At 36.4% G+C, this 24,390-nt stretch overlaps 1 protein-coding gene across 1 annotated transcript in view; it reads left to right on the top strand.

Moving 5' to 3' along the window:
- Positions 1 to 24,390, top strand: part of PKHD1L1 (PKHD1 like 1) — a 167,735-nt gene that overhangs the window by 79,089 nt on the left and 64,256 nt on the right. The window contains exons 36-48 of the mRNA XM_066265808.1: positions 62 to 232; positions 780 to 1,006; positions 1,817 to 2,801; positions 5,734 to 5,982; positions 6,678 to 6,827; positions 13,042 to 13,216; positions 14,124 to 14,280; positions 14,790 to 14,946; positions 16,198 to 16,277; positions 16,742 to 16,871; positions 17,817 to 17,946; positions 20,678 to 20,919; positions 22,537 to 22,673. Of these exons, the coding sequence (XP_066121905.1) occupies positions 62 to 232; positions 780 to 1,006; positions 1,817 to 2,801; positions 5,734 to 5,982; positions 6,678 to 6,827; positions 13,042 to 13,216; positions 14,124 to 14,280; positions 14,790 to 14,946; positions 16,198 to 16,277; positions 16,742 to 16,871; positions 17,817 to 17,946; positions 20,678 to 20,919; positions 22,537 to 22,673 (2,990 nt within the window). The remainder of the gene's footprint in view (positions 1 to 61; positions 233 to 779; positions 1,007 to 1,816; positions 2,802 to 5,733; positions 5,983 to 6,677; positions 6,828 to 13,041; positions 13,217 to 14,123; positions 14,281 to 14,789; positions 14,947 to 16,197; positions 16,278 to 16,741; positions 16,872 to 17,816; positions 17,947 to 20,677; positions 20,920 to 22,536; positions 22,674 to 24,390) is intronic.

Genomic DNA, 24,390 nt, shown 5'->3' with positions numbered 1-24,390 from the left:
TTTCTTTTCAAAGATGCATTAATTGCTTGTATTTATTATGTACAATCTTATATTGTGGCAGGTTCATTTTCTTACCAGTTTACTTCACCTGGAATCTATTATTATAGCAGCGGGTATGTTGATGAGGCACATTCCATTTTTCTCCAAGGAGTCATTAATGTTTTACCACCTGAAACCAGGCACCTTCCCCTGCGCCTGTTTGTGGGTAGCACTGAAGCCACATATACTCAGGGTAAGAGAATTAAAGATGGAAACCCTCTAATTCCAGGACCCAGGTATATTTGACTTCTTTGTAATAGGATCCAGATAACTGGGACCAGTCCTGCTTCTGTCTCTTACTAGCCCCATGACCTTGAATAGGTCTGGAATACACTGAGGCTAAAATTTACTCTCTAAAATAAGGATCATGTTAATGTCACCCTGCCATTCTCCCAGAATTCCTATGTGCCTCAAATAAAATGTAATATAAAGAAGTTCTCATATTCTGTATGTGCCCAAATATAAATATATTAACATTTAAGATGATACTATTGTTTTGTTTTCCCCATGGGATCTGGCCTTAGACAAATTGAAGAATAAATTAATTTCATATCTACTCTTTACCATCTTTGTCCAGGTCTTTCTTTTTACTTTGTACTGTGTGGGGCCCCTTTTGTCTCTAAGAAAAATAATGTTTATCAGAATATAAACCACCATGGTCAAAATAAAAACTAATGCAGTCTGAAAACAGTTTTTATTTTAGATTATTACTGACTTACAAGCTGTTCTTCTGTCTGAAGCAGAACCTGTGAATTTGCACTTGGGAAGCTCTGTGGCAGGCTGCCAAGCAGCAGAACCCCTGTGTGGCCTGAATGATACTGGGGTTAAAAATTCAGCCAGCTTGCTCTTTGCGCTCTCAAGCTGTTTTTCACCGTCTATAAGCAACATCAGTCCATCAACTGGCACAGTAAATGAATTGATAACAATTACCGGACATGGCTTTGGTAATCTCACCTGTGCTAATAAGGTAATACTTTAAAGATCTCCTTTTTACTTCTATATGCTCAATAAGAGGGAGGCATTTTTTCCATAACCTCATAATTGAATTTCTAACAACTTTATTGTGATATAATTCACATACCATACAGTTTACCCCTTCAAACTACACAATTCAATAGCTTTTAGTGTATTCACAGTTATGCATCTATCACCTCAATTTTAGAACATTTTATTACCCCAAAGGGAATCCCACAACCCTAAAATATTATTCCCAACCTTTCCTTACTTCCCTGCCCTAAACAACCACTAGTCTACTTTCTGTCTCTGTGGATTTGCCTATTCTGGTCATTTCTTATGAATAGAATCATACATTATGTCATTTTTGACTGGCTTTATTCACTAAATATATTGTTTTAAAGATTCATCTATGTTGTAGCATGTATTATAATTTTATTAATTAATATTAAATTTCAATAAATAGGTATACCTTATTGTTTTTCTTTTCTGGATACTAAAAAATAAGGGCAATAGAGAATTAAACTAATAATATTCCATTAGATGGCATATGCATTTTATTCATCCATTTGTCAGTTCATGGACATTTGGGTTGTATTTACCTTTTGACTATTATGACTAATATAGCTATGAACATTTATGGACAATCATAATTTAGTTTTGAGATTAATCCAACATATGGTTTAATCAATCCCCCAAATTAACCTTGTGCATAAAAATTTGCACCTGAGTAATTTTTAAAAATTTAGTTTCTGATAATACAAAATTTAAGTTCATATTAGAGAAATGTATTGACCTATTTCCATATTCATTTTACTTTCAGGTTACAATTGGTAGCTACCCCTGTGTTGTAGAGGAAAGTAGTGCCAATTCCATTGTATGTCGTATTGACCCTCAAAACTCAATGGATGTTGGCATCAGGGAAATTGTTATTTTAACCGTCTACAACCTGGGCATTGCTATCAACACCCTGTCCAGTGAATTCGATAGGCGATTTGTACTTTTGCCAAACATTGATATGGTATTGCCAAATGCAGGATCTACTACAGGAAAGACAAAAGTTACCATAAAAGGCTCTGGATTCTCAGTTTCTTCTGCAGCCATCGAAGTCCTTATGGGTCGTTTTCCATGTAAAGTTCTGTCAGTGAATTATACAACCATTGAATGTGAAACATCTCCTGCTCCCCACCAGCTTGTGACAGTAGAGCTTCTAATTCATGGAGTGCCTGCCCAATGCCAGGGGAGCTGCAGCTTTTCATATTTAGAAAGCATCGCTGCTTTTATAACAAGAATCTCCCCAGATTCTATCAGGGGATCTGTTAAAGCTCTGATTGAAGGAGAAGGTTTCGGCACTGTCTTGGAGGACATTGCTGTTTTCATCGGAAACCAACAGTTCAGAGCAATAGATGTTAGTGACAATAACATCACCGTTCTTGTGACTCCTCTCCCGGCTGGAGTTTATCCTCTGAGTGTTGTGGTGGGATCCAAGGGCTTGGCTCTGGGAAACCTGAGTGTCAGCAGCCCCGCAGTAGCATCTGTCACACCAACATCTGGAAGCATTGGTGGGGGAACGACGTTGGCAATCACAGGAAATGGCTTCTATCCAGGCAACACCACAGTCACTCTTGGGGATGAGCCTTGTCAAATAATTTTTGTCAACTCCAGTGAAGTCTACTGCCGCACCCCAGCGGGGACAGCAGGAAGGGTCAGTGTGAAAATCTTTGTTAATGCAGTCGCTTACCCACCTCTGTCATTTATGTATGCCTTGGAGGACACTCCACTTCTCAGAGAGATTGTTCCAAGTACAGGTACTCCAATACCCACCTCTTTATTGTTTTGATATATTATCAGTAATATCTAATAGCATGGAATTGGAATAATGCTTAGAAATGATTGTTAAGATGCATTTTTAGACAATCGCATTTAAACCAGATCATACATGGGATTCAAGTTCTGTGTAGTCTCTATTTAGTGATTATTTTTTGCAAATGCTTGAAATAAAATTTTTAGTCAAATTTCAACTTCTATTGTGAAGCAAAATTCTCACTAACTTGACCTGAATTTTAAAATAAAGAGAGAATTGATATCTAATTGATAATTAATTTAGGTCATTAATATTGATTGGTATGGCACAGGAAACAACTGTTAAAATTTACAAGTAATTGATCTTTCTAATAGAGAGTTTTTGGAAATACCTCATTGCTGTGAAACTACAACAGAATACTTTCAAAGAGATCATTGGCCCATGAAGTTAGAAAAATAATATAAAAATAAAGATTTACTTAATTATTTATCATGACTACTTTTTTTCTAAACTATGATTGAGATATCTCTTGATCCTTTGTCATTGTGTTATGCTATTTATGATCATCTTCAAGCTGTTGGAATGCTTGTCATCTCTGTAATAAATTCTGAAGAGGCAAGTGTAGTATAATGGGTGAGAACATGATTTTAATGCCTGGGTTCAAATCTTGGTACTTCTACTTTCTACTGATGAAACTGTATGTCATTGATATTATATAACTTAGAATGGCACTTTTAATAAAGAACTCACTAAATGTTAGTCTTTATGAAAACTATTTTTTAGTTTATAGCACCAACAAATGTGTCATTTGAGTAAGATGTATTCTCTGCCTTCAAAAGTTTGCTATTGAAATTTTCTTTGATGCACCAAGTTTTCTCATTTTTTAAAAAAGCAAACATTAACAATAGCAATCACATGCAATTCCCCCATATATTTGTAGTCATTGCAAATGATGAACTAAATATGTTCCTTATTTCCATGAACTATTTTATGTCTCATCTCTCTTTTTGAATGTCTCTTTCTTTCTTTTTTTATTCAGTGAGAGGAGGGGAGGCAGAAAGACAGACTCTTGCATGGACCTTGACCAGGATCCAGCCAGCAATCCCTCTAGGGGGTGATGTTCTACCCATCTGGGGTGTTGCTCCATTGCTCAGCAACCAAGCCCCCCTAAGGCTGAGGGGGAGACCATGGAGCCATCCTCAGTGCACAGAGCCAACTCGCTCCAATGGAGCCATGGCTGCAGGAAGGGGAGAGAGTGAGAGAAGGGGGAAGGGGAGAGGTGGAGAAGCAGATGGGCATTTCTCTTGTGTGCCCTGACCAGGAGTTGAACAGGGGCATCTGAATGCTGGGCCAACACTACCACTGAGCCAACCGGCCAGGGCTGAATGTCTCTTTCAAAACAGTGTATTTAGTCCTGGCCTGATAGTTTGGTTGGTTAGAGTGTCATCCCAAAGCATAGAGTTTTCAGATTCAGTCCCTTGTCAAGGTACATACAGGAACAGATCAATCAATGTTCTTATTTCTCTCTTTATTTCTCTCTCTAAAATCAGTAAACTAAAAGTAAAACTGTATTTAGAAATATAAGACTTGTAGAAAGTGAGAATTGAGCTGTTTTATTTACTGAAAAGGCAAGGCAATAAATCACACTTAGTATGACAATTCCATTTGAAAGGTGAAAATGCCAGACAAAATTTAAAATTTAAGACCCCCAAAACATTGTTTAGTTTGTATCTTTAAATTATTTCTAACATGGGAGAGCTCATTAATATAAGTGGCCTTTAAAATGACAATGTAGCCTGACCAGGCGGTGGCGCAGTGGATAAAGCATCGAACTGGGATGCAGAGGACCCAGGTTTGAGACCCCGAGGTCGGCAGCTTGAGCGCGGGCTCATCTGGTTTAAGCAAAGCTCACCAGCTTGGACCCAAGGTCGCTGGCTCGAGCAAAGGGTTACTCGGTCTGCTGAAGGCCCGCGGTCAAGGCACATATGAGAAAGCAATCAATGAACAACTAAGGTGTCGCAATGAAAAACTAATGATTGATGCTTCTTATCTCTCTCCGTTCCTGTCTGTCTCTATCTATCCCTCTCTCTGACTCTCTCTCTCTGTAAAAACAAACAAACAAATTAAAAAAAATAAAATGAAATGACAATGTATAAATATATTTCAGTGATCTTTACTTTGGTCAATTATATGGATATTTTTATTATTAATATTTAATTAAAATCAAGCTACTACTTGGTGTCTCTGCATTTGTAATAAGTTATGGTGCTTAATACCTTCACATAATACTTAGGCATGTAGGTCATTTGAATGACCTATGAAAAATTCCATGGGTTTAATGTCTTCAATGCATTTTTGTCAAAAGAAGGAAGGATGGGAACAGAGGGACTCAAGTACTTTGTTCTGTCTACATTTATTTAAAGCATCAACATTTATCTACAAGTCTTTATTATTTCTGTATTTACTCTCTTACATGTAATTTTCTATCACAATTTGTTTTTCAAGTTATATCTATGGAAAATATTGAAATTATCCATCCTCAATGAGTTTCTAATAGCACAAAAGTACCAAAAATAAAAAACAGTAAGCCCATTTCTAAAACATACTTCACTCCAGCACCTCCTGCTCAGACATTCGTGCTTCCTAACCCTAGACTTACCTTCTCTTGTCCTTTCTTCTCCACTAGCTTGATTTAGTCATTTACAACTCACTGGGATTGGCAGAAGAGGCTGGAAAGTAACGAATGTTGTCATAGCTTATAATTATTATGCCAAAACCTATAATGTATGTGATATAACATGTTCTGTTAATATTTATATTAGTTTTAAATACTGGATATTATTTTGTTTATGGAAGTAAATATTATAGGTATATCTTAAATGCATGTGTAGTATTGGAATTCAGATATATTTATGTTGTTTGCTCTTTTTTTTAAGGCCCAGCAGGAACCAAAATTCAGATCACTGGATCTAATTTTGGTATGGATATCTCGGACATTTCGGTGATGATAAATAACGTTCAGTGTAATGTGACCATGGTCAATGATAGTGTATTGCAATGCATCGTGGGAGAGCATACTGGTGCCACGTTTCCTGTAATGATGCATCATAAGACAAAAGGCTCTGCTGTGTCCACAGTTGTATTTGGGTATCCACTTACCATTCAGAGTATTCACCCAAGCCAAGGTAGTGCATGTGTGCAGGAACCTACAAATATTGTATATTGTTTCAGTAAACACTTATTTAGAGAAAAAGAAAACATTCTTCAAACACTGGTAAAATTTATAGTTCTTTTAACAAATTAAATTTTTTTTTGTTTCTGCATCAAATAAATATGCAAGAGCATCAGTTAATCTTTTCAAAGTATCAACTTAATGCCTATATTACTCAGTGCTACATAATGTACTCAAAAGTTACCCTTACTTAAAATGGCCAAGTTATATGTAGAAATTTCTTTTAAAATCATGTTTCAACATCACTGGCCTGTAACTATCTACAAAAACTTTTTCATTTGAAAATTATTTTAGTTATTAAAAATCTTTAAAAAGTTGAAACAATGTATTCTTAATTAAAATAGTAATTTTGCATTCATGTTTTTACTATTCTGAAATTCATTGTAACATATTTTTAAAAAATTTTTAATTTATAGTAGTTTAAATAAATGACCACATGTGTCAGTTAGTCAATGAAGTTTTTAAACACTAGAATAGAGAGATTCTATTGTATTAATATGCTACAGTATAATATAAATATAATTTCACTTATAAGAATCTTTTCATGAAAGTCTGTTTTATTTTAGGTTTTAAAATAAAGTTAAATATATACATAGGAGAGGTTTTCTTTAAATCAGCTTTGTTTTCTCTCTTTAATTTCTTCACTAGGGAGCTTCGGTGGTGGTCAGACCATGACTGTGACAGGCACTGGGTTTAATCCACAAAATTCCAAAATATTAGTGTGTGGCTCAGAATGTGCAGTTGATAGACTTAAATCTAATTACACAACATTATTATGTAAAATTCCACCCACTAATGGTAAGTTGTCAGAAAAAAGAATGAGAGTCTTTGAAAAATGGTTACTTTGATAAAGATCAGAGTCTGTATTTATTTTTTCAAGTTTTTGTGTTCTTTGGGGCAATCGAATCACCTTTATAACTGTCCTGATTTTAAACAATTTCTTCAAAAATTTTTTTTATATTCCTATGTGTTTCAAGATTCATAACATTGGGATTAATCGAACTGTTTATAATAAATTGCAGTGGTTCAGCTTATTACATAAACCGATGGTTCTTAGTTTATTAAGCTTGCCAAATGGAGAAGCCATTTTTAGGACCTATTGGAGTGTGAGATTTCCTTTGTTATGAGCGTGAACTCTAGTAGTGCGTTGCCAAGAGGCAAACCCAAGCTGTGTCTTTGGGCAAGTTATTTGACCTCATTGTGCCTCAGTTTCTTCACCTGCAAGTAAACATAACACATTAGTTTATAAGATTATTGTAAATGTATGTTCAGTGGATGGAATGACACCTGAAAACATGTTATGTAATTTGCTATGAAGACTCTTATTTTTTTATTTAGTATAAAAAAAGATATACCAAAAGGTAGTTTATTATTTCATGCATTTGATACTTAACTAAGAACAATAAAAGGGTACACAAAACTAGATTATGTTATAAGCGTTTAAAAATAGTAATGAAAAAATATTAAATAATACCTGACAAAAAACAATAAAACCGTTATTTAAGATATTTCCATATTGCTTCTTGATTGGCATCCTCACTTGCAATTTTTGTCACCTATAGATGGAATGAACATTACTATAGGTGCTTAGAATATGCTGTTGCACAGATAAATATGAAAAGAATAAGGAATATAGCCTGACCAGGTGGTGGTTAAGTGGATAGAGCATCGGACTGGGATGCAGAGGACCCAGGTTCGAGACCCTGAGGTTGCGCCAGCTTGAGCGTGGGCTCATCTGGCTTGAGCAAAGCTCACCAGCTTGGACCCAAGGTCGCTGGCTCCAGCAAGGGGTTCCTCAGTCTGCTGAAGGCCCACGGTCAAGGCACATATGAGAAAGCAATCAATGAACAACTAAGGTGTCACAATGAAAAACTGATGATTGATGCTTCTCATCTCTCTCCGTTCCTGTCTGTCCCTGTCTCTCTCTGACTCTCTCTCTGTCCCTGTAAATAAATAAATTAATTAATTTAAAAAAAGAATAAAGAATATAAATTTGTGATTTCCACTTTGGGTGGTTGCCCAGGCACCCATCTTACAGAGAACCCTGATTAGAAGTGCCACTTAAACAACTGGTTTGCTAAACTCCACTAAAACTAGGTATTGGTTCTGTCGAACTGGTGCAAACCGGCTGAATCTCACCACTGGGTACATACATACAATGGAATATTGCTTGGCCATAAGAAAGAATGCAATCTTAACATTTGCAACAGCATGGATGGACCTAGAGGGTATTATGCTGAGTGAAATAAACTAGACAGGAAAAGACAAATACCATATGATTTCACTTAAATGTGGAATCTAATGAACAAAATAAATGAACAACCCAAATAGAAACAAACTCATAGACAGAAAGATCAGACTGATGATTGCCAGAGAGGAGGTGGGGTTAAGGAGTGGATGAAAAAGGTGAGGGGATTAAGAAGTACAAATTGGTACTTAAAGAATAGTCACAGAGATGTAAAGTACAGCATAAGAAATGTAGTCAAGTGGTTTTTGTTCTTTGTTTTGTTGATATGGTGTATTACGTTAACCGTTTTGCATATGTTGAACCATCCTTGAGATTCTGGGATGAATCCCACTTGATCATGATGTATTATTTTTTTAATATGTTGTTGTATTCGGTTTGCCAGTATTTTGTTTAGTATTTTAGCATCTGTATTCATTAGAGATATTGGTCTGTAGTTTTCTTTCTTTGTGCCATCCTTGCCAGGTTTTGGTATGAGGGTTATGTTGGCCTCATAAAATGTGTTTGGAAGTATTGCTTCTTCTTCAATTTTTTGGAAGACTTTGAGTAGAATAGGAACCAAGTCTTCTTTGAATGTTTGATAGAATTCACTAGTATAACCGTCTGGGCCTGGACTTTTATTTTTGGGGAGGTTTTTAATAGTTTTTTCTATTTCCTCCCTGCTGATTGGTCTGTTTAGGCTTTCTGCTTCTTCATGACTCAGTCTAGAAAGGTTGTATTGTTCTAGGAATTTATCCATTTCTTCTAGATTGTTGTATTTGGTGGCATATAATTTTTCATAGTATTCTACAATAATTCTTTGTATATCTATGATGTCTGTGGTGATCTCTCCTCTTTCATTTTGGATTTTATTTATTTGAGTCCTGTGCCTTTTTTCCTTGGTGAGTCTTGCCAAGGGTTTGTCAATTTTGTTGATCTTTTCAAAGAACCAGCTCCTTGTTTTATTGATTTTTTCTATAGTTTTTCTGTTCTCTATTTCATTTATTTCTGCTCTGATTTTTATTATCTCCTTTCTTCGGCTGGTTTTGGGTTGTCTTTGTTCTTCTTTTTCTAGTTCCTTAAGGTGTGAAGTTAAGTGGTTTACTTCGGCTCTCTCTTGTTTGTTCATATATGCCTGAAGTGATATGAACTTTCCTTTTATTACTGCTTTTGCTGCATCCCAGAGATTCTGATATGTCGTATTTTCATTTTCATTTGTCTGTATATATCTTTTGATCTCTGCGCTTATTTCTTCTTTGACCCATTCATTTTTTAGAAGTATGTTGTTTAGTTTCCACATTTTTGTGGGTTTTCCCCCCTCTTTTTTGCAGTTGAATTCTAGTTTCAAGGCTTTATGATCAGAAAATATGCTTGGTACAATTTCAATTTTTCTAAATTTGCTGATATTGTCTTTGTGGCCCAACATATGGTCAATTCTTGAGAATGTTCCATGTACACTAGAGAAAAATGTATACTCTGTCACTTTGGGATGAAGTGTCCTGTAGATGTCTATCATATCCAGGTGTTCTAGTATTTCATTTAAGGCCACTATATCTTTATTGATTCTCTGTTTGGATGACCGATCTAGAGCCGTCAGCGGTGTATTGAGGTCTCCAAGTATGATTGTATTTTTGTTAGTTTTTGTTTTAAGGTCAATAAGTAGCTGTCTTATATATGTTGGTGCTCCTTGGTTTGGTGCATATATATTAAGGATTGTTATGTCTTCTTGATTCAACTTCCCCTTAATCATTATGAAATGACCATTTTTGTCTCTGAGTACTTTTTCTGTCTTGTAGTCAGCATTATTAGATATGAGTATTGCTACACCTGCTTTTTTTTGGGTGTTGTTTGCTTGGAGTATTGTTTTCCAGCCTTTCACTTTGAATTTGTTTTTATCCTTGTTGCTTAGATGTGTTTCTTGTAGGCAGCATATAGTTGGATTTTCTTTTTTAATCCATTCTGCTACTCTGTGTCTTTTTATTGGTAAGTTTAATCCATGTACATTTAGTGTAATAAGACAGGGTTGTCCACTCTCTCCACTCTTATTTAACGTGGTGCTAGAAGTTCTGGCCAGAGCAATCAGACAAGACAAAGAAATAAAAGGCATACATATCAGAAAAGAAGAAGTAAAGGTATCACTTTTTGCTGATGATATGATCCTATACATCGAAAACCCGAAGGACTCCACAAAAGATTATTAGAAACAATAAACCAATACAGTAAGGTCGCAGGATACAAAATTAACATACAAAAGTCCATAGCTTTTCTATATGCCAACAATGAAATATTAGAAAACGAACTCAAAAAAATAATCCCCTTCATGATTGCAACAAAAAAAAATAAAATACCTAGGAATAAACATAACAAAGAATGTAAAGGACCTATATAATGAAAATTACAAAGCATTGTTAAGGGAAATTGAAAAAGATACAATGAGATGGAAAAATATTCCTTGTTCTTGGATAGGAAGAATAAATATAATCAAAATGGCCATATTACCCAAAGCAATATACAAATTTAATGCAATTCCCATCAAAATTCCTATGAGATTTTTTAAAGAAATGGAACAAAAAATCATCAGATTTATATGGAACTATAAAAAACCCCGAATAGCCAAAACAATCCTAAGGAAAAAGAAAGAAGCTGGGGGCATTACAATACCTGACTTTAAACTATATTATAGGGCAACAATAATCAAAACAGCATGGTATTGGCAGAAAAATAGACACTCAGACCAATGGAACAGAATAGAAAGCCCAGAAATAAAACCACATATATATGGTCAAATAATCTTTGATAAAGGGGCCAACAACATACAATGGAGAAAAGAAAGCCTCTTCAACAAATGGTGTTGGGAAAACTGGAAAGCCACATGCAAAAGAATGAAACTCGACTACAGCCTGTCCCCGTGTACTAAAATTAATTCAAAATGGATCAAAGACCTAAATATAAGACCTGAAACAATAAAGTACATAGAAGAAGACATAGGTACTAAAATCATGGACCTGGGTTTTAAAGAACATTTTATGAACTTGACTCCAATGGCAAGAGAAGTGAAGGCAAAGATAAATGAATGGGACTACATCAGAATAAAAAGTTTTTGCTCAGCAAGAGAAACTGATATCAAAATAACCAGACAGCCAACTAAATGGGAAATGATATTTTCAAACAACAGCTCAGATAAGGGCCTAATATCCAAAATTTACAAAGAACTCATAAAACTCAACAACAAACAAACAAACAATCCCATAAAAAAATGGGAAGAGGACATGAACAGACACTTCTCCCAGGAAGAGATACAAATGGCCAACAGATATATGAAAAGATGCTCAGCTTCATTAGTTATTAGAGAAATGCAAATCAAAACTACAATGAGATACCACCTCACCCCTGTTAGATTAGCTATTATCAACAAGACGGGTAATAGCAAATGTTGGAGAGGCTGTGGAGAAAAAGGAACCCTCATTCACTGTTGGTGGGACTGTAAAGTAGTACAACCATTATGGAGGAAAGTATGGTGGTTCCTCAAAAAACTGCAAATAGAACTACCTTATGACCCAGCAATCTCTCTACTGGGTATATACCCCAAAACCTCAGAAACATTGATACGTAAAGACACATGTAGCCCCATGTTCATTGCAGCACTGTTCACAGTCGCCAAGACATGGAAACAACCAAAAAGCCCTTCAATAGAAGACTGGATAAAGAAGATGTGGCACATATACACTATGGAATACTACTCAGCCATAAGAAATGATGACATCAGATCATTTACAGCAAAATGGTGGGATCTTGATAACATTATATGGAGTGAAATAAGTAAATCAGAAAAAAACAAGAACTACATGATTCCATACATTGGTGGAACATAAAAACGAGACTAAGAGACATGGACAAGAGTGTGGTGGTTACCAGGGGTTGGGGGAGAGAGGACATAGGAGGGAGGGAGGGAGAGAGTTAGGGGGAGGGGGAGGGGCACAGAGAACTAGATAGAGGGTGGCGGAGGACAATCTGACTTTGCGCGAGGGGTATGCAACATAATTTAATGACAAAATAACTTAGACATGTTTTCTTTGAATATATGTACCCTGATTTATTAATGTCATCCCATTACCATTAATAAAAATTTATTAAAAAAAAAAAAGAAATGTAGTCAAGGCCCTGGCCAGTGGGCTCAGTGGTAGAGCTTCAGCCTGGTGTGCAAGAGTCCCGGGTTCGATTTCTGACCAGGGCACACAGGAGAAATGCCCATCTGCTTCTCTACCCCTCCCCCTCTCCTTCCTCTCTGTCTCTCTCTTCCCCTCCCGCAGCGGAGGCTCCATTGGAGCAAAGTTTGCCCAGGTGCTGAGGATGTCTCCATGGCCTCTGCCTCAGGCGCTAGAGTGGCTCTGGTTGCAACGAAGCGAAGCCCCAGATGGGAAGAGCATCGCCCCTTGGTGGGCATGCCGGGTGGATCCCGGTCAGGCGTATGTGGGAGTCTGTCTGACTGCCTCCCTGTTTCCAACTTCAGAAAAATACAAAAAAAAAAAATGTAGTCAATAATATTATAATAACTATGTATAGTGCCGGGAGGGTACTAGAAATGTCAGAGGAACATGTGGTAAAGTATATGATTGTTTAACCACTATGCTATACATATGTAACTAATACAAAAATAATACTGAATGTCTACTGTAATTGAAAAATAAAATTTTAATCAAAAAAGGATAAAAAGAAAATGCTTGAGGGTTTTGGAAATAAATAGGGCCTGATGGTGGAACTGTACTCAATTCTGTCCTCTTCTCACAGGCAGGGCACCTGAGCAAGCCTGTGAAGTGAGTGTGGTCAGTGGGAAGGACCTGTCACAGTCCACAACTCCTTTCACGTACACCCTGTCATTGACACCGCTCGTCACCAGAATATCTCCGACAAGAGGCAGTACAGCCGGCAACACCAGACTTACAGTCATGGGATCAGGCTTCAGGTACTGTCTACCCGTGCACATCCATCAGTGCCTGTTTCCAGACTCCAGCCGTTCTGCCTGCTTTCCTGTATGCTAGGACAGTGCTTAGTTACAGTCATGTAATGTGTACCCATCCGCTCAGAAGTCATGCCTGAGGCACGTAACAGTACTAGTAGCTAACATTTCCTGAGCGCTTCATTTGTGCCAGGCACCTTCTTCCCCACTGAAACTTACAGTCTTGTTGGATATTTTATCCCATTTCATGGTTAAGAGAATAAGATTAGAAAGGTTAAATAGCTTGCCCCAAATCCTGGTAACATCACAAGTATAAATCACCTTGGTGTTATATATTCTCCAGTATCTCATCTCCAACCATGAACTGGTCATTGAAACTTCTCTTTGTACATCCGGACCATTGTACTATGAATGGCCAGAGTCCTTTATTGTAAAAATAATCATTATTTAGCTCAAGTGTATGTAGTGCTTCATCGTGTAAATGAATAAGGCTAACTTTAAAATGCCAAATCCTTCAAACCATAGAAGGTAATTTTAATTCCTGAAGTACTAACTTGGGCTTGCATTTTTACATGAAGATGAATGTGGTGAAAATGTCACATACACAAAATGACCCTTGAAAATCTTTTACAGGGGTACCTGTTTGGTGACCAACATAGACTCTCAATAAATTGAACCAGTTTTTCTCTGACATTAAAATACCTTCTAGTTTCTACAATTATATTCCCTGGCCTATTTTTTTTTCAGTGTTTCCTTTTTTTCTGAACAAATATTTTGAAGTCTTACTACAGAAAAAGGGTCAGTTTGTACTTTGATGGATCATAGAGTAAGATCATTAGTTGTATAATAATGCATATGTGATTGAGAAATTGGAGAAAATCATCAGTTTTGTTTTTCCCCCTTTTCTTTGCAGTGAAAATATGCAGGATGTTCTCGTCACCATAGCTGAAGCCAAATGTGATGTCGAGTATACCAACGAGACACATATCATCTGCATGACAAACACCCACCACCCTTCAGGGTGGGCTCCAGTGCATGTCACCATCAGAAGTATTGGCATGGCCAAACGGGTAAGAATGCTGCTGAGTGTCGTAGCCACAGCAGTGAGAAAACTAGCATATGGGACATGAGGTGATTGGTCATAAACTTTTCAGTTCATTAATGTCTCTAAAAAATAACTGAGCTATGGCTATCATAAATTTAATGTAGGTTATGTTTTTGTGGGGGGTTTTTTTTGCTTACTACTAAAATTTTATTTTATATTTTTAATTATTTATTTTAATTGTTAATAAATTTTTCACTTTATTATTAATGTGAAATACACCAAAGGGCAACTGTAAAATGTTTTAAGTAAGTTATACTTAATGAAAATCTTTATTGTTTTAGATTTCTTCTTTTTTCAGAAATTGAATAAAGACATGGGCATGGTGGGTCACGATGCAGGGTGTAGAGGGTGTTATATTGAGCGGGACACTTGAAACCATGCCAACACAATAAATTAAAACATTTTTAAAAAGAATTTGAATGAAGAATTCTGATAAAACCTATATATTGAAGAGTCTCTTGTGTTCTGTTACAGGATAATGCTGACTTCCTGTATGTTGATGTTTGGTCCTCCAACTTCTCATGGGGAGGGAATTCCCCTCCAGAGGAAGGGTCACTGGTTGTCATTACAAAGGGACAGACAATTTTGCTGGATCAAAGTACCCCTATTCTGAAAATGTTGCTTATTCAGGGTAAATTTCTGAAAATTTGCTTATTAGACTATCTATGGAACATTTCTGGAAAGTTAATTTAATCAAAGCTCATTATGATAAACATCCATAGTTATATCATGTTTTTAGTATGGAGTATAGTACTGAGTTTTTAAATTAAGTATTACAGTCCATTTGTGGTATGAAATTAATGTATTGCAATCAGAATGTTTTAATGAAATACAGTAGAAAATATCAGGATATATTGCATCCATATCAATAAATATCTTTTAAAGCTAAATGTTATTTCATGAAACTTTTGTTTCAGTAACTGTTTGTGTATATTTATACACATAAACACGTGTTCATGCCTGTACTTTTGCAGTGGATCACAATAGTAAGAGGTATTTCCTGTTTACAAAAACACCAATATGGTGGGTACCAGGGGTTGTAAAATCATAGAAATTTGTAGTAGATGACCCCATGGACTCCCGTTGGGTGTCAGGTTGTGATTCTCACCTATACCTTTGAACCTGCTTTCATTGTTAACCTGGAGTCTCTGGTTTTCTGATACTCTGTTTTAACTAGAGAAAGCTAAACAACCAGAACTGTTACAATTGCATGTAAAAGAAGCCATCATTGGCAAGAGTAAAATACTCTTGGATTTTATTTAGTATATAAATTTTGTCATGTGGTTTTAGCTACTCAAAGACCTTTGTGTTTGTTTTTGTTTTAACTTCTAGGATAATATCAGCGCTTTAGTTATTTGAAGTTATTAACTATTGGACCCTTGGATCAGTTTTCCTGTGCATAGATTTATATCTATATTTATATTTATATTTATATTTATAAAAAGTGTATCACAGTATTGTCTTAATAATGCTAATAAGGCAATAGCTATCACTAGTGTAAATTAGTGGATAAAGGTTCAGAGTTAATGTTGGCATTATAATAGTTTCTATAAAAAGTGCTTTTAATTTTAATTATTTTTATCCTTAATTTATATTTTGTAGCCCTGTATTTATAGAACAAGAATTCATGTGGCTGACTGTTTAATGACATTTAAAATAATCAATGGTCAAGAGAAAATCTGCCCTGGGATTTGATTTTCTACCACTTCCTGGGTCTTGTCTTGAACTTTTTATATTTTATGTTGCCAGAGAGCTGAAGTGAGGTGACATGCATAGTGATAGCAGATAAGAATAAGGAATTAAATTTAAATGTACAATTGAATAAGTAGCTTTTAATATTAATTTTCTTTGTGATTTATTTAAAAAATTGTATGACTCCTAGGTGGAACTCTAATATTTGATGAAGCTAACATTGAACTCCAGGCAGAAAACATTCTAATTACAGAAGGAGGTGTTCTTCAGGTATACGAGAGAACCTGAGCTATATTCACTGGTAACCTCTCTCCATTTCTTTAAAAAAAATACTATGTGTAAAACAGACAGTTAATTATACTAAACTCTTACAGGTTTATCTTTGTAAAGGTCTCTGTTATTAGTATAAAATCCTTTTTCTGGGGAAAAGTTTTCCAGGATATTTTTACACTTATAATGAGAAGATAATAGTGTATTACAATAGAAGTGAATTTAAAACAGAGCAGCAAAACAAATTAGTTGAGACACGGCTCAAGTCGATCAGTATGTTTTCCAACGGTCTGACATAGTGTATTTGGCTGACTAGAAAATTTAAGGCTTATCTTTTTGGAAGAAAGATACAAATAATCAATTCTTGAAAGAAAAGAGAGAAAAGGAGGACATTACTTTTGACAGATTAAATTGTTGATATTGAGTTTTAACTTTCTGAACGATGCTTGTGAAACCCCCCGCAGATTGGGACTGAAGCATCCCCATTCCAACACCAGGCGGTCATTACCTTGCACGGGCACCTGCGATCTCCCGAGCTCCCGCTCTACGGTGCCAAGACGCTGGCAGTGCGCGAGGGAGTCCTGGACCTGCACGGTACGGGCGGGGCCTCCAGGGCTCACGGAATTTATTGCTTGTGGAGACCAGCCAGGAACCCGAGATGATCCTCCTGATAACTTTCTCGAAATGAAAGCCGGCCAAGCTTCTCTGTCTTGACACTTTCCCCTTTTTACTTCTTTTTTTCTCTTCCCTCCCTTTTCCGGGCCTGCCCTGCATAGGATCAAGACTGGCAATCATGGTCACTCTTGGGGAAGCCCACCCTTTCCATGTGCTTAAACACCTTTTGTCTAACTTAGCATGCCTCACAGTTCATACTGATTGTTGATGGGTTCTTCCTGAAATGGAACTATAAATGTATAGTTGTACTTTTACATAATTGTATTCAAGAAAACTATGAGCAAATAACAATGAGTGTGATCATGTTTGAGATATGAAGTTAACTTATTTAAAGAAAACGTGGCATATTTCTTTTTATACTGAAGTTTTCTATATTGCAGTACTGTAATCTGTCTCTTTTTATAAATTTAGGCTATATAAACATGATACTCCACTATGATCCTATGATCATAAATGTCCTGCTTTGTGTTAAATACATACACTAATGGAATTTGCAGATATTTACACATTCCATTTGCCTCTAGATTATCAATTTAAGCAATTCCTGTCAACAGTAATGAAGGTAACAGGCCTCTGCAGGTTTTATCGAGAGTATGCCACATTTATATTGAGTTCATATAAAGAAAATAGCCATAAATGGAATATGTTGGTGCAGAATAAAAAACAGGAAGATGTTTTTTAAATTTATAGACCCACACATGTTACTACAAGCCTGGTTGTTACTTGCGTAAAGCAACCGTTCTATATATTTTTTTATGAACCTTCCCCAAATTGATTCAATCCAGGAAAAGATTAAAATGCATAAAGCTCTCAATAACCAAGAAAACTCATCTTTAGAAACCTTGGCTTGTGTGTTGGCTCCAGGTCTGCCTGTTCCTGTGGTCTGGACTCGCTTGGCTCACACTGCACAGGTGGGGGAAAGGACTTTGCTTTTACAAGAAGCAGTAACCTGGAAACCAGGAGAGAAGATTGTGATTGCAAGCACAGGACACAGGTGTGATGTCTTCTGGGACTGATCATTTACATTTGTAAACAAGATTTTTTTTTAATTGAATTTTTTTGGGGTGACATTGGTTAATAAAATTATATAGGTTTCAGGTGTACAATTGTACATATAATACATCATCAGTATATTGTATTGTGTGTTCACCACGACGTATCAAGTCTCCTCCCATCCCTCCTCTCTCCCTTTTCTTCCTCCCTCCACCCCTTTTCCTCTGGTAATCACCATACTGTTGTTTGTGTCTGTGAGTTTGTTTTTCTTTGCTTAATTCTTTTACCCTTTTTACCCAGCAGCTAACCACCTTTGTCTCTGACAGCTGTCAGTCTAAAGAAAGATTTTTTTAACTACAAAAAAGAGGGATGATTCAGAAAGTTCGACAGCTATTTAATCTAAATTTGAAAACTCTAATAAACATAAAAAGTCAGATGTGTATTTTCCAAATGTTAACATTGTGTTGATCACAAGTGTTGTTTTCCTAGATTGAATTTGCAATAAGACAAATTACTAATTTAAACCTATAAAATAAATATATGCACTAAGTTCTAAATTAATGTCATTAATAGGTTCTGTGGCTTGAAGCAAAACGATGTATAATGAAACTGAATTCCACCATAGGCTCATTGATATAAATAAGAGTCAAATCAAGTTCTTATGACATCTCATCCACATTATAACAAAATGACATTAAAAATTCAAGGATTTGCTGTATTAATATTTTGGTTGTTTTTTTATGGTTAGGTTGGGTTCCCATGTAAGACTTTGTTTGAAAAAAGCATTGTGCTATTATTAAAAGTAATTTGAAAACTTCTGACTTAGAGCTTTAGCTAAATATACTAATGCATTAAAAAGTAAATACTTTTTTGTTTGGAGTCACTAAGGAATAGGGTTAAAAGCAGCAGTGAACTCTTTGTTATCTTATAGTCTCAGTGTGGTTGCCATGAAACCAAACTTGTTAGAAATGACTGAATGAAGGGGAAAAAAAATCATTATAGAGTGAGTATTAACAACCTCTTATGTGTCTGGCATTTTAAAATTTAAACTGCTTATGACTCTCACTTTCTGTATAAGTATATATTTAAGCAAATAAGAAATAAAAGGAAGAAAACTAATATAGCTAACTATAACACACCAGAATACTGATGGGGAGAGGATACCAAGAGGAGCTTTATTTTTGCTGCATTGTTCTAGTTATAGTTAATGACAAAATTGAGTATCAGGGAAAGGATAGTAATTTATGACAAGAAACAACTCAATTATGTTAAGGTCGTACTCGATTTAAAATTCAAATTTAAGATGGCATTTTGAGTTTGCTATTTTCCAAGTTAAAAATAGGCTTAAAGATGTCAGGAAGGGTTGAATATGTACTTAGCTTTATAAGTGATGATTTTTCTTTTTGCCCTTGGAAGAAATTTTAATTACATAATGGTAAAATAAAAAAGCAGCAAAGTGACAAGGCTTAATAATAGAATAGAAAGTCCTCATTTATAGTTTTTCTGTATGAAAATTGAGGAAATTTAGCATTTAATGTAGAAATATTTAGTTTTAGCAACAAGATTTAACTAGTTTTACACCAAGTCTAATTCATTGTTCATGATTTCATTGGTAAATCCTATTTGAGAGTTTGTAAAGCAATTGGTTAAGAATACTACTTCAAAGTCAATCTGTTGGATCTCATGCCCACCAGTACCGCCTATTAAGCTTGTGGCCATATTATTTGGCTTCTCTGAGCTTCAGTAAAATTGGAATGCTATTAGTATCTGTCTGGGAATTACTATAAGAATTAAATGAGTATGTATAGGCACTTAGAAAGAACTTGGCTCAAAGTAAGTTCTGTATAAGCATTGCCTATTATTACAAATGAAGGAAAGGTGTATTTAGATGCACAGAGAATGTAAAAATTCTTTTTAGAACTTTCCTTTCTAAAGAAATCTCTGTGTCATCTTGATCCAAGGGAATTTAGTGAAGCCCAGCCTAAACCTCTTTTTTATTCTGTTCATGGGATGTTCTGAATGAACAGACCTTTTGAACACAGTTCTACAGAAATTAATCAAGTCCTATACAATAAGTGTAGTGATTGGAAACTATTTTATTAAAAGGCACCTGTAAAATTTATGTAATTGTTCTAAGAAAAAAATAAAATACATTTTTCAAATTTCTATTCAAGGCCCTGGCCGGTTGGCTCAGTGGTAGAGCGTCGGCCTGGCATGCAGAAGTCCAGGGTTCGATTCCCGGCCAGGGCACACAGGAGAAGCGCCCGTTTGCTTCTCCACCCGTCCCCCTCTCCTTCCTCTCTTTCTCTCTCTTCCCCTCCTGCAGCCGAGGCTCCATTGGAGCAAAGACGGCCCGGGCGCTGGGGGTGGCTCTTGGCCTCTGCCCCAGGTGCTAGAGTGGCTCTGGTCGCAACAGAGCGACGCCCCGGAGGGGCAGAGCATCGCCCCCTGGTGGGCAGAGCATCGCCCCTGGTGGGCGTGCCGGGTGGATCCCAGTCGGGCGCATGCGGGAGTCTGTCTGACAGTCTCTCCCTGTTTCCAGCTTCAGAAAAATACAAAAACAAACAAACAAAAAAACAAATTTCTATTCAAAATATCGTATAACCATAAAAAATGTTTTCTGTTTCACGAATGAAGTGTTCTAAATAGCATAAAACTAATACACCAAAACAATGTTATGTTGATTTATACTAACTTAATATTTTGTGTTTTTTTGGTTAAACTTATTATAGACACAGCCAAAGAGAGAATGAGAAAAGGACCATTGCATCTGTATCTGCAGATGGCACAAACATAACTCTGTCTAGTCCGCTCAATTACACACACTTAGGGATCACTGTCACCCTTCCCGATGGAACTCTGTTTGAAGCAAGGGCAGAAGTTGGAATTCTTACAAGAAATATTTTAATAAGAGGATCTGATAATGAGGAGTGGAATGACAAAATTCCAGCATGTCCTGATGGATTTGACACAGGTAATTTCAGCAGCTGTAGTGTGACCACTTAAAATATTTTCAGACACTGCAAAAATATTCCCTGGGACTAAATTACCTCCAGTTGATCACTTCTGGACTAAGTTATGATCTGGTAATAAACAAGCCCCATATCTCAGTGACTTAATATGAAAAAGTTTTACTTCTCATTGATACTACATGTGTCCAATGTGGGTCAACAGGGGGGCTCAGCTCATTGTAATTATTTTCAGCATCTAGGCTGATGGAAACTCCAGCTCACATGGGTTTTCATGATCTCTGAGACAGGACACAGGACGGCTGGAGAGTTGAGCATCAGCAACTAATTGCTTTGGTCCTGAAGTGACAGGTGTCTCTTCTAGTCAAGTGCCATTCGTCAGAACTGACTGTGTGCTATGCTTAACTTTAAGGAAATGAGTTAGTGCAAAGCCCAGTACACCCAACAATGGAAGAGAACCAGATATGATATTTAAGGTTCTCATATGAGTATCTGAATGATGTTTAAGCACAGTATGTAGCACAATGCATTTTACAAGTCTCTTTTAAGTGTTTTATGTAATTACTATTACCATTGCAGTCTTTAAGCAGTTGAATAACAGATACAGCTTAGACATAGCTTTTTCTTCAAGGGAAAGTATAATATAAGGCAAAACTCATTGGAGACCTACGTTCTAATTCTAAATGTCAACCAAGAATTAGTTCAGGCTGCTTTAAAGAATAAAAAACATGAACAAAAGAATTGCTGTTGAGAGACACAGATTCAAGTAGCAACCCAAACTGTGCTCTGAGAACAAAGAAAGGCAGGATTTAGAAAGGCAAAAACCAAGAAATATAATTATTTCATGCAAATGAAGTGTTGCTAGCTAAATTAAGGCATTGGTTTGTTCCAATATGCAAATGAGGAGAGGGCGAAAACTACAAGGAGGAGGTCAAGTCCACATGCATCAATGCTGTAGTGTTATTCCAGGAAGTTTATGGCTCTGCCTTAAGCTGAGTTGAGCAAAAAAGTTAGCAACTTAATAACAGCTCTGAGAACTGAGGCACAAGATGTGCAGAGGCCACACAGGCCACACTTCCTTAATAGCCTCCTGACGATTTTAAGTGACTCTCTTGGCAATGCTTATTCCATTCTATCTCTTTTTTCCATCATCAGTTCATCCACAGCAAGTCTCAAAATGTTCATTAAACCTAGTTTCATCCTGTTTAAAATAAGAACACTCCCTGTTCTGCTTACTCACTAGGCTTATAATAATTAAGTGAGATAATGCATATCTAATGTCAGTATAAGATTGAATTAATTATGTTGATCCCTGAGTCTTGAGGGTAAGCTTCAGAAGTAGTAAAACAAAGTGCCTTTCTCAGTATTCATTCAACCATTCAAATATTTATAAACTATTTTTGAAAAATTCGGTATTGGGTGCTTTAAGGAATGCAAAGGTGAACAAGACAAGAGACAAGGTTCTTGCCCTTTCTTACTATCTAGAGGAGGAGATGATGTGAATGGAAATAAGTACGTTCCATAATGAGACTAAAATTATGTGTGAATAAAAAGATATAATTAGGTAGGAGAAAAAAGAAAAAAATCTTTGTATAATTAGAAGATTTTGACTTTTTTTTAAGGTGAATTTGCTACACAGACGTGTCTCCAAGGAAAGTTTGGAGAAGAAATAGGAAGTAGTCAGTTTGGAGGCTGCATTATGTTTCATGCTCCTGTACCTGGTGCTAACATGGTAACTGGAAGAATAGAATATGTAGAGGTAAGAGGCATTATTATGAAATGACAACAGTTTCCACAAGGTTCTTCATACAACAAATGTGTACTAAGTTCACACTCTTTTCCAGATGCCAATTAAAATCAGGTAGAGAAGACATACCATTTTAATACACCTAATTATTCACCCATTTAATCATGCCAAAATTTTGTTTATCTTTCTCATGCTCCACAACAAATCCATTAGCAAGTTTTATGCATTCAGAAAAATACTGTATTCTGAATCTGCTTTCTGCCACCTCCCCCTCATCCCTAACCCAAGCCACCACCCCTTCTTGCCTGGACTACTGTGATTTTCTCCTAACTGGTCTTTATGTTTCTACCTTTGCTCCAGCCAAAGCACAGATTTTCAAGTGTAAGTTAGATCTTGTTACACCTTGTTCCAAACCCTTCGATGGCTTCACAGTACACCTCAAACTAAAAGTCTGAGTCCTTCCCATAGGACCTGCATGAGCTCTCCACCAGCTGGCCTCTGACTTTCTCTCCTGTGACTACCCTGGCTCATGCCACGCAAGCCACACAGGCCTCCTGCTGTCCCTTGACCGTGTCGAATGCATTCCTGTCTTAAGTTCTTTACACTTGCTCTTCATTCTGCTTGAAATGCTTCCCCACCAAATATCTGCACGGTTCACACTCTCATTCGGGCAGCTCTCTTCACTAATGTTTTATCTTCAGAGAGACCTTCCCTCACCATCCTCATTTGACATAGCTGCCCAAAACCCTGCTTTCCTTTATTTACTCATAACTCTCAACATTGTATCTACTGTATTTTTTTTTTACTTTTCCCTCTAGGACATACACTCAATTAGTTGGGAGATTTTAACTTTTTAGTTGTCTGCTAATTCCTTGGTGGCTGGAACAGTACTTGCATCTGGCAGGCTCACAGTTGGTTAGTAATTGAATGGATATATAAGTACATTAATAAATATGCAAGTTATCCCCAAGAGATTAGGAGCTCCTCTGTCTTTTATTTATATTCAGTCTAAATAATCAAGGTTTAGCATAGTTTTTTCAAGTATTCAGTAAAAGAAAGGAAGGGAGGAAAGAAAGGAAGGAAGCGAAGGATAGTAAAATCCATAAACCCACTAAACTGAGAGCACTTAGACTGCCAATAACTATGAGGGTAGTAGAGTCAATGCCTGCATTTTGTGAAACTCCCCTCCTCATAGGATCTGTGACATACTTTGCCATCTGAGATATAGACTGAGTGAGGTTGCTAGGCTCAATCTGCATGTTAAATATAAGTAACGGTTAATTTTGTATTTTGGGATAAATAATGGAAATAGGTGCCCTCATATTTTATTTTCAAACCTCCTGGGATCACATTTTATACCCACACACTCAGATGCACACCCTCGCACACACTGGCATCCACTGTGTTTGCCTATTAGATTGTAGACTTATTGAAAGAAAGTACATCAGGGTGGTTAATACGAACACTAACTCTAGAATCAGACCAGCTTGATTTTAAATGAGCCCTATGACCATGAACATGAAGTTCAGCCTTCCTAAACTTCAATTTCTTCGACTGTGAAATGAAGTGAATGATAAGTGGCTACTTCACAGGATTGTGGTGTAGACTGTGATCATGCATATGAGATACTAAGCACAATATCAGGCACGTGGTAAGCATTCAAGAAGTGTTTCTCATTATGATGTAAGAATAAAAGCGAAGGAGAAAAGTCAAGAGGTTTTATTTTGAT

This window comes from Saccopteryx bilineata, chromosome 3, assembly GCF_036850765.1.
Source record: "Saccopteryx bilineata isolate mSacBil1 chromosome 3, mSacBil1_pri_phased_curated, whole genome shotgun sequence".
NCBI classification, from domain to species: domain Eukaryota; kingdom Metazoa; phylum Chordata; class Mammalia; order Chiroptera; family Emballonuridae; genus Saccopteryx; species Saccopteryx bilineata.
Note: the sequence above shows the minus strand (reverse complement) of the source record. Positions and strands in the feature narration are given on the sequence as shown.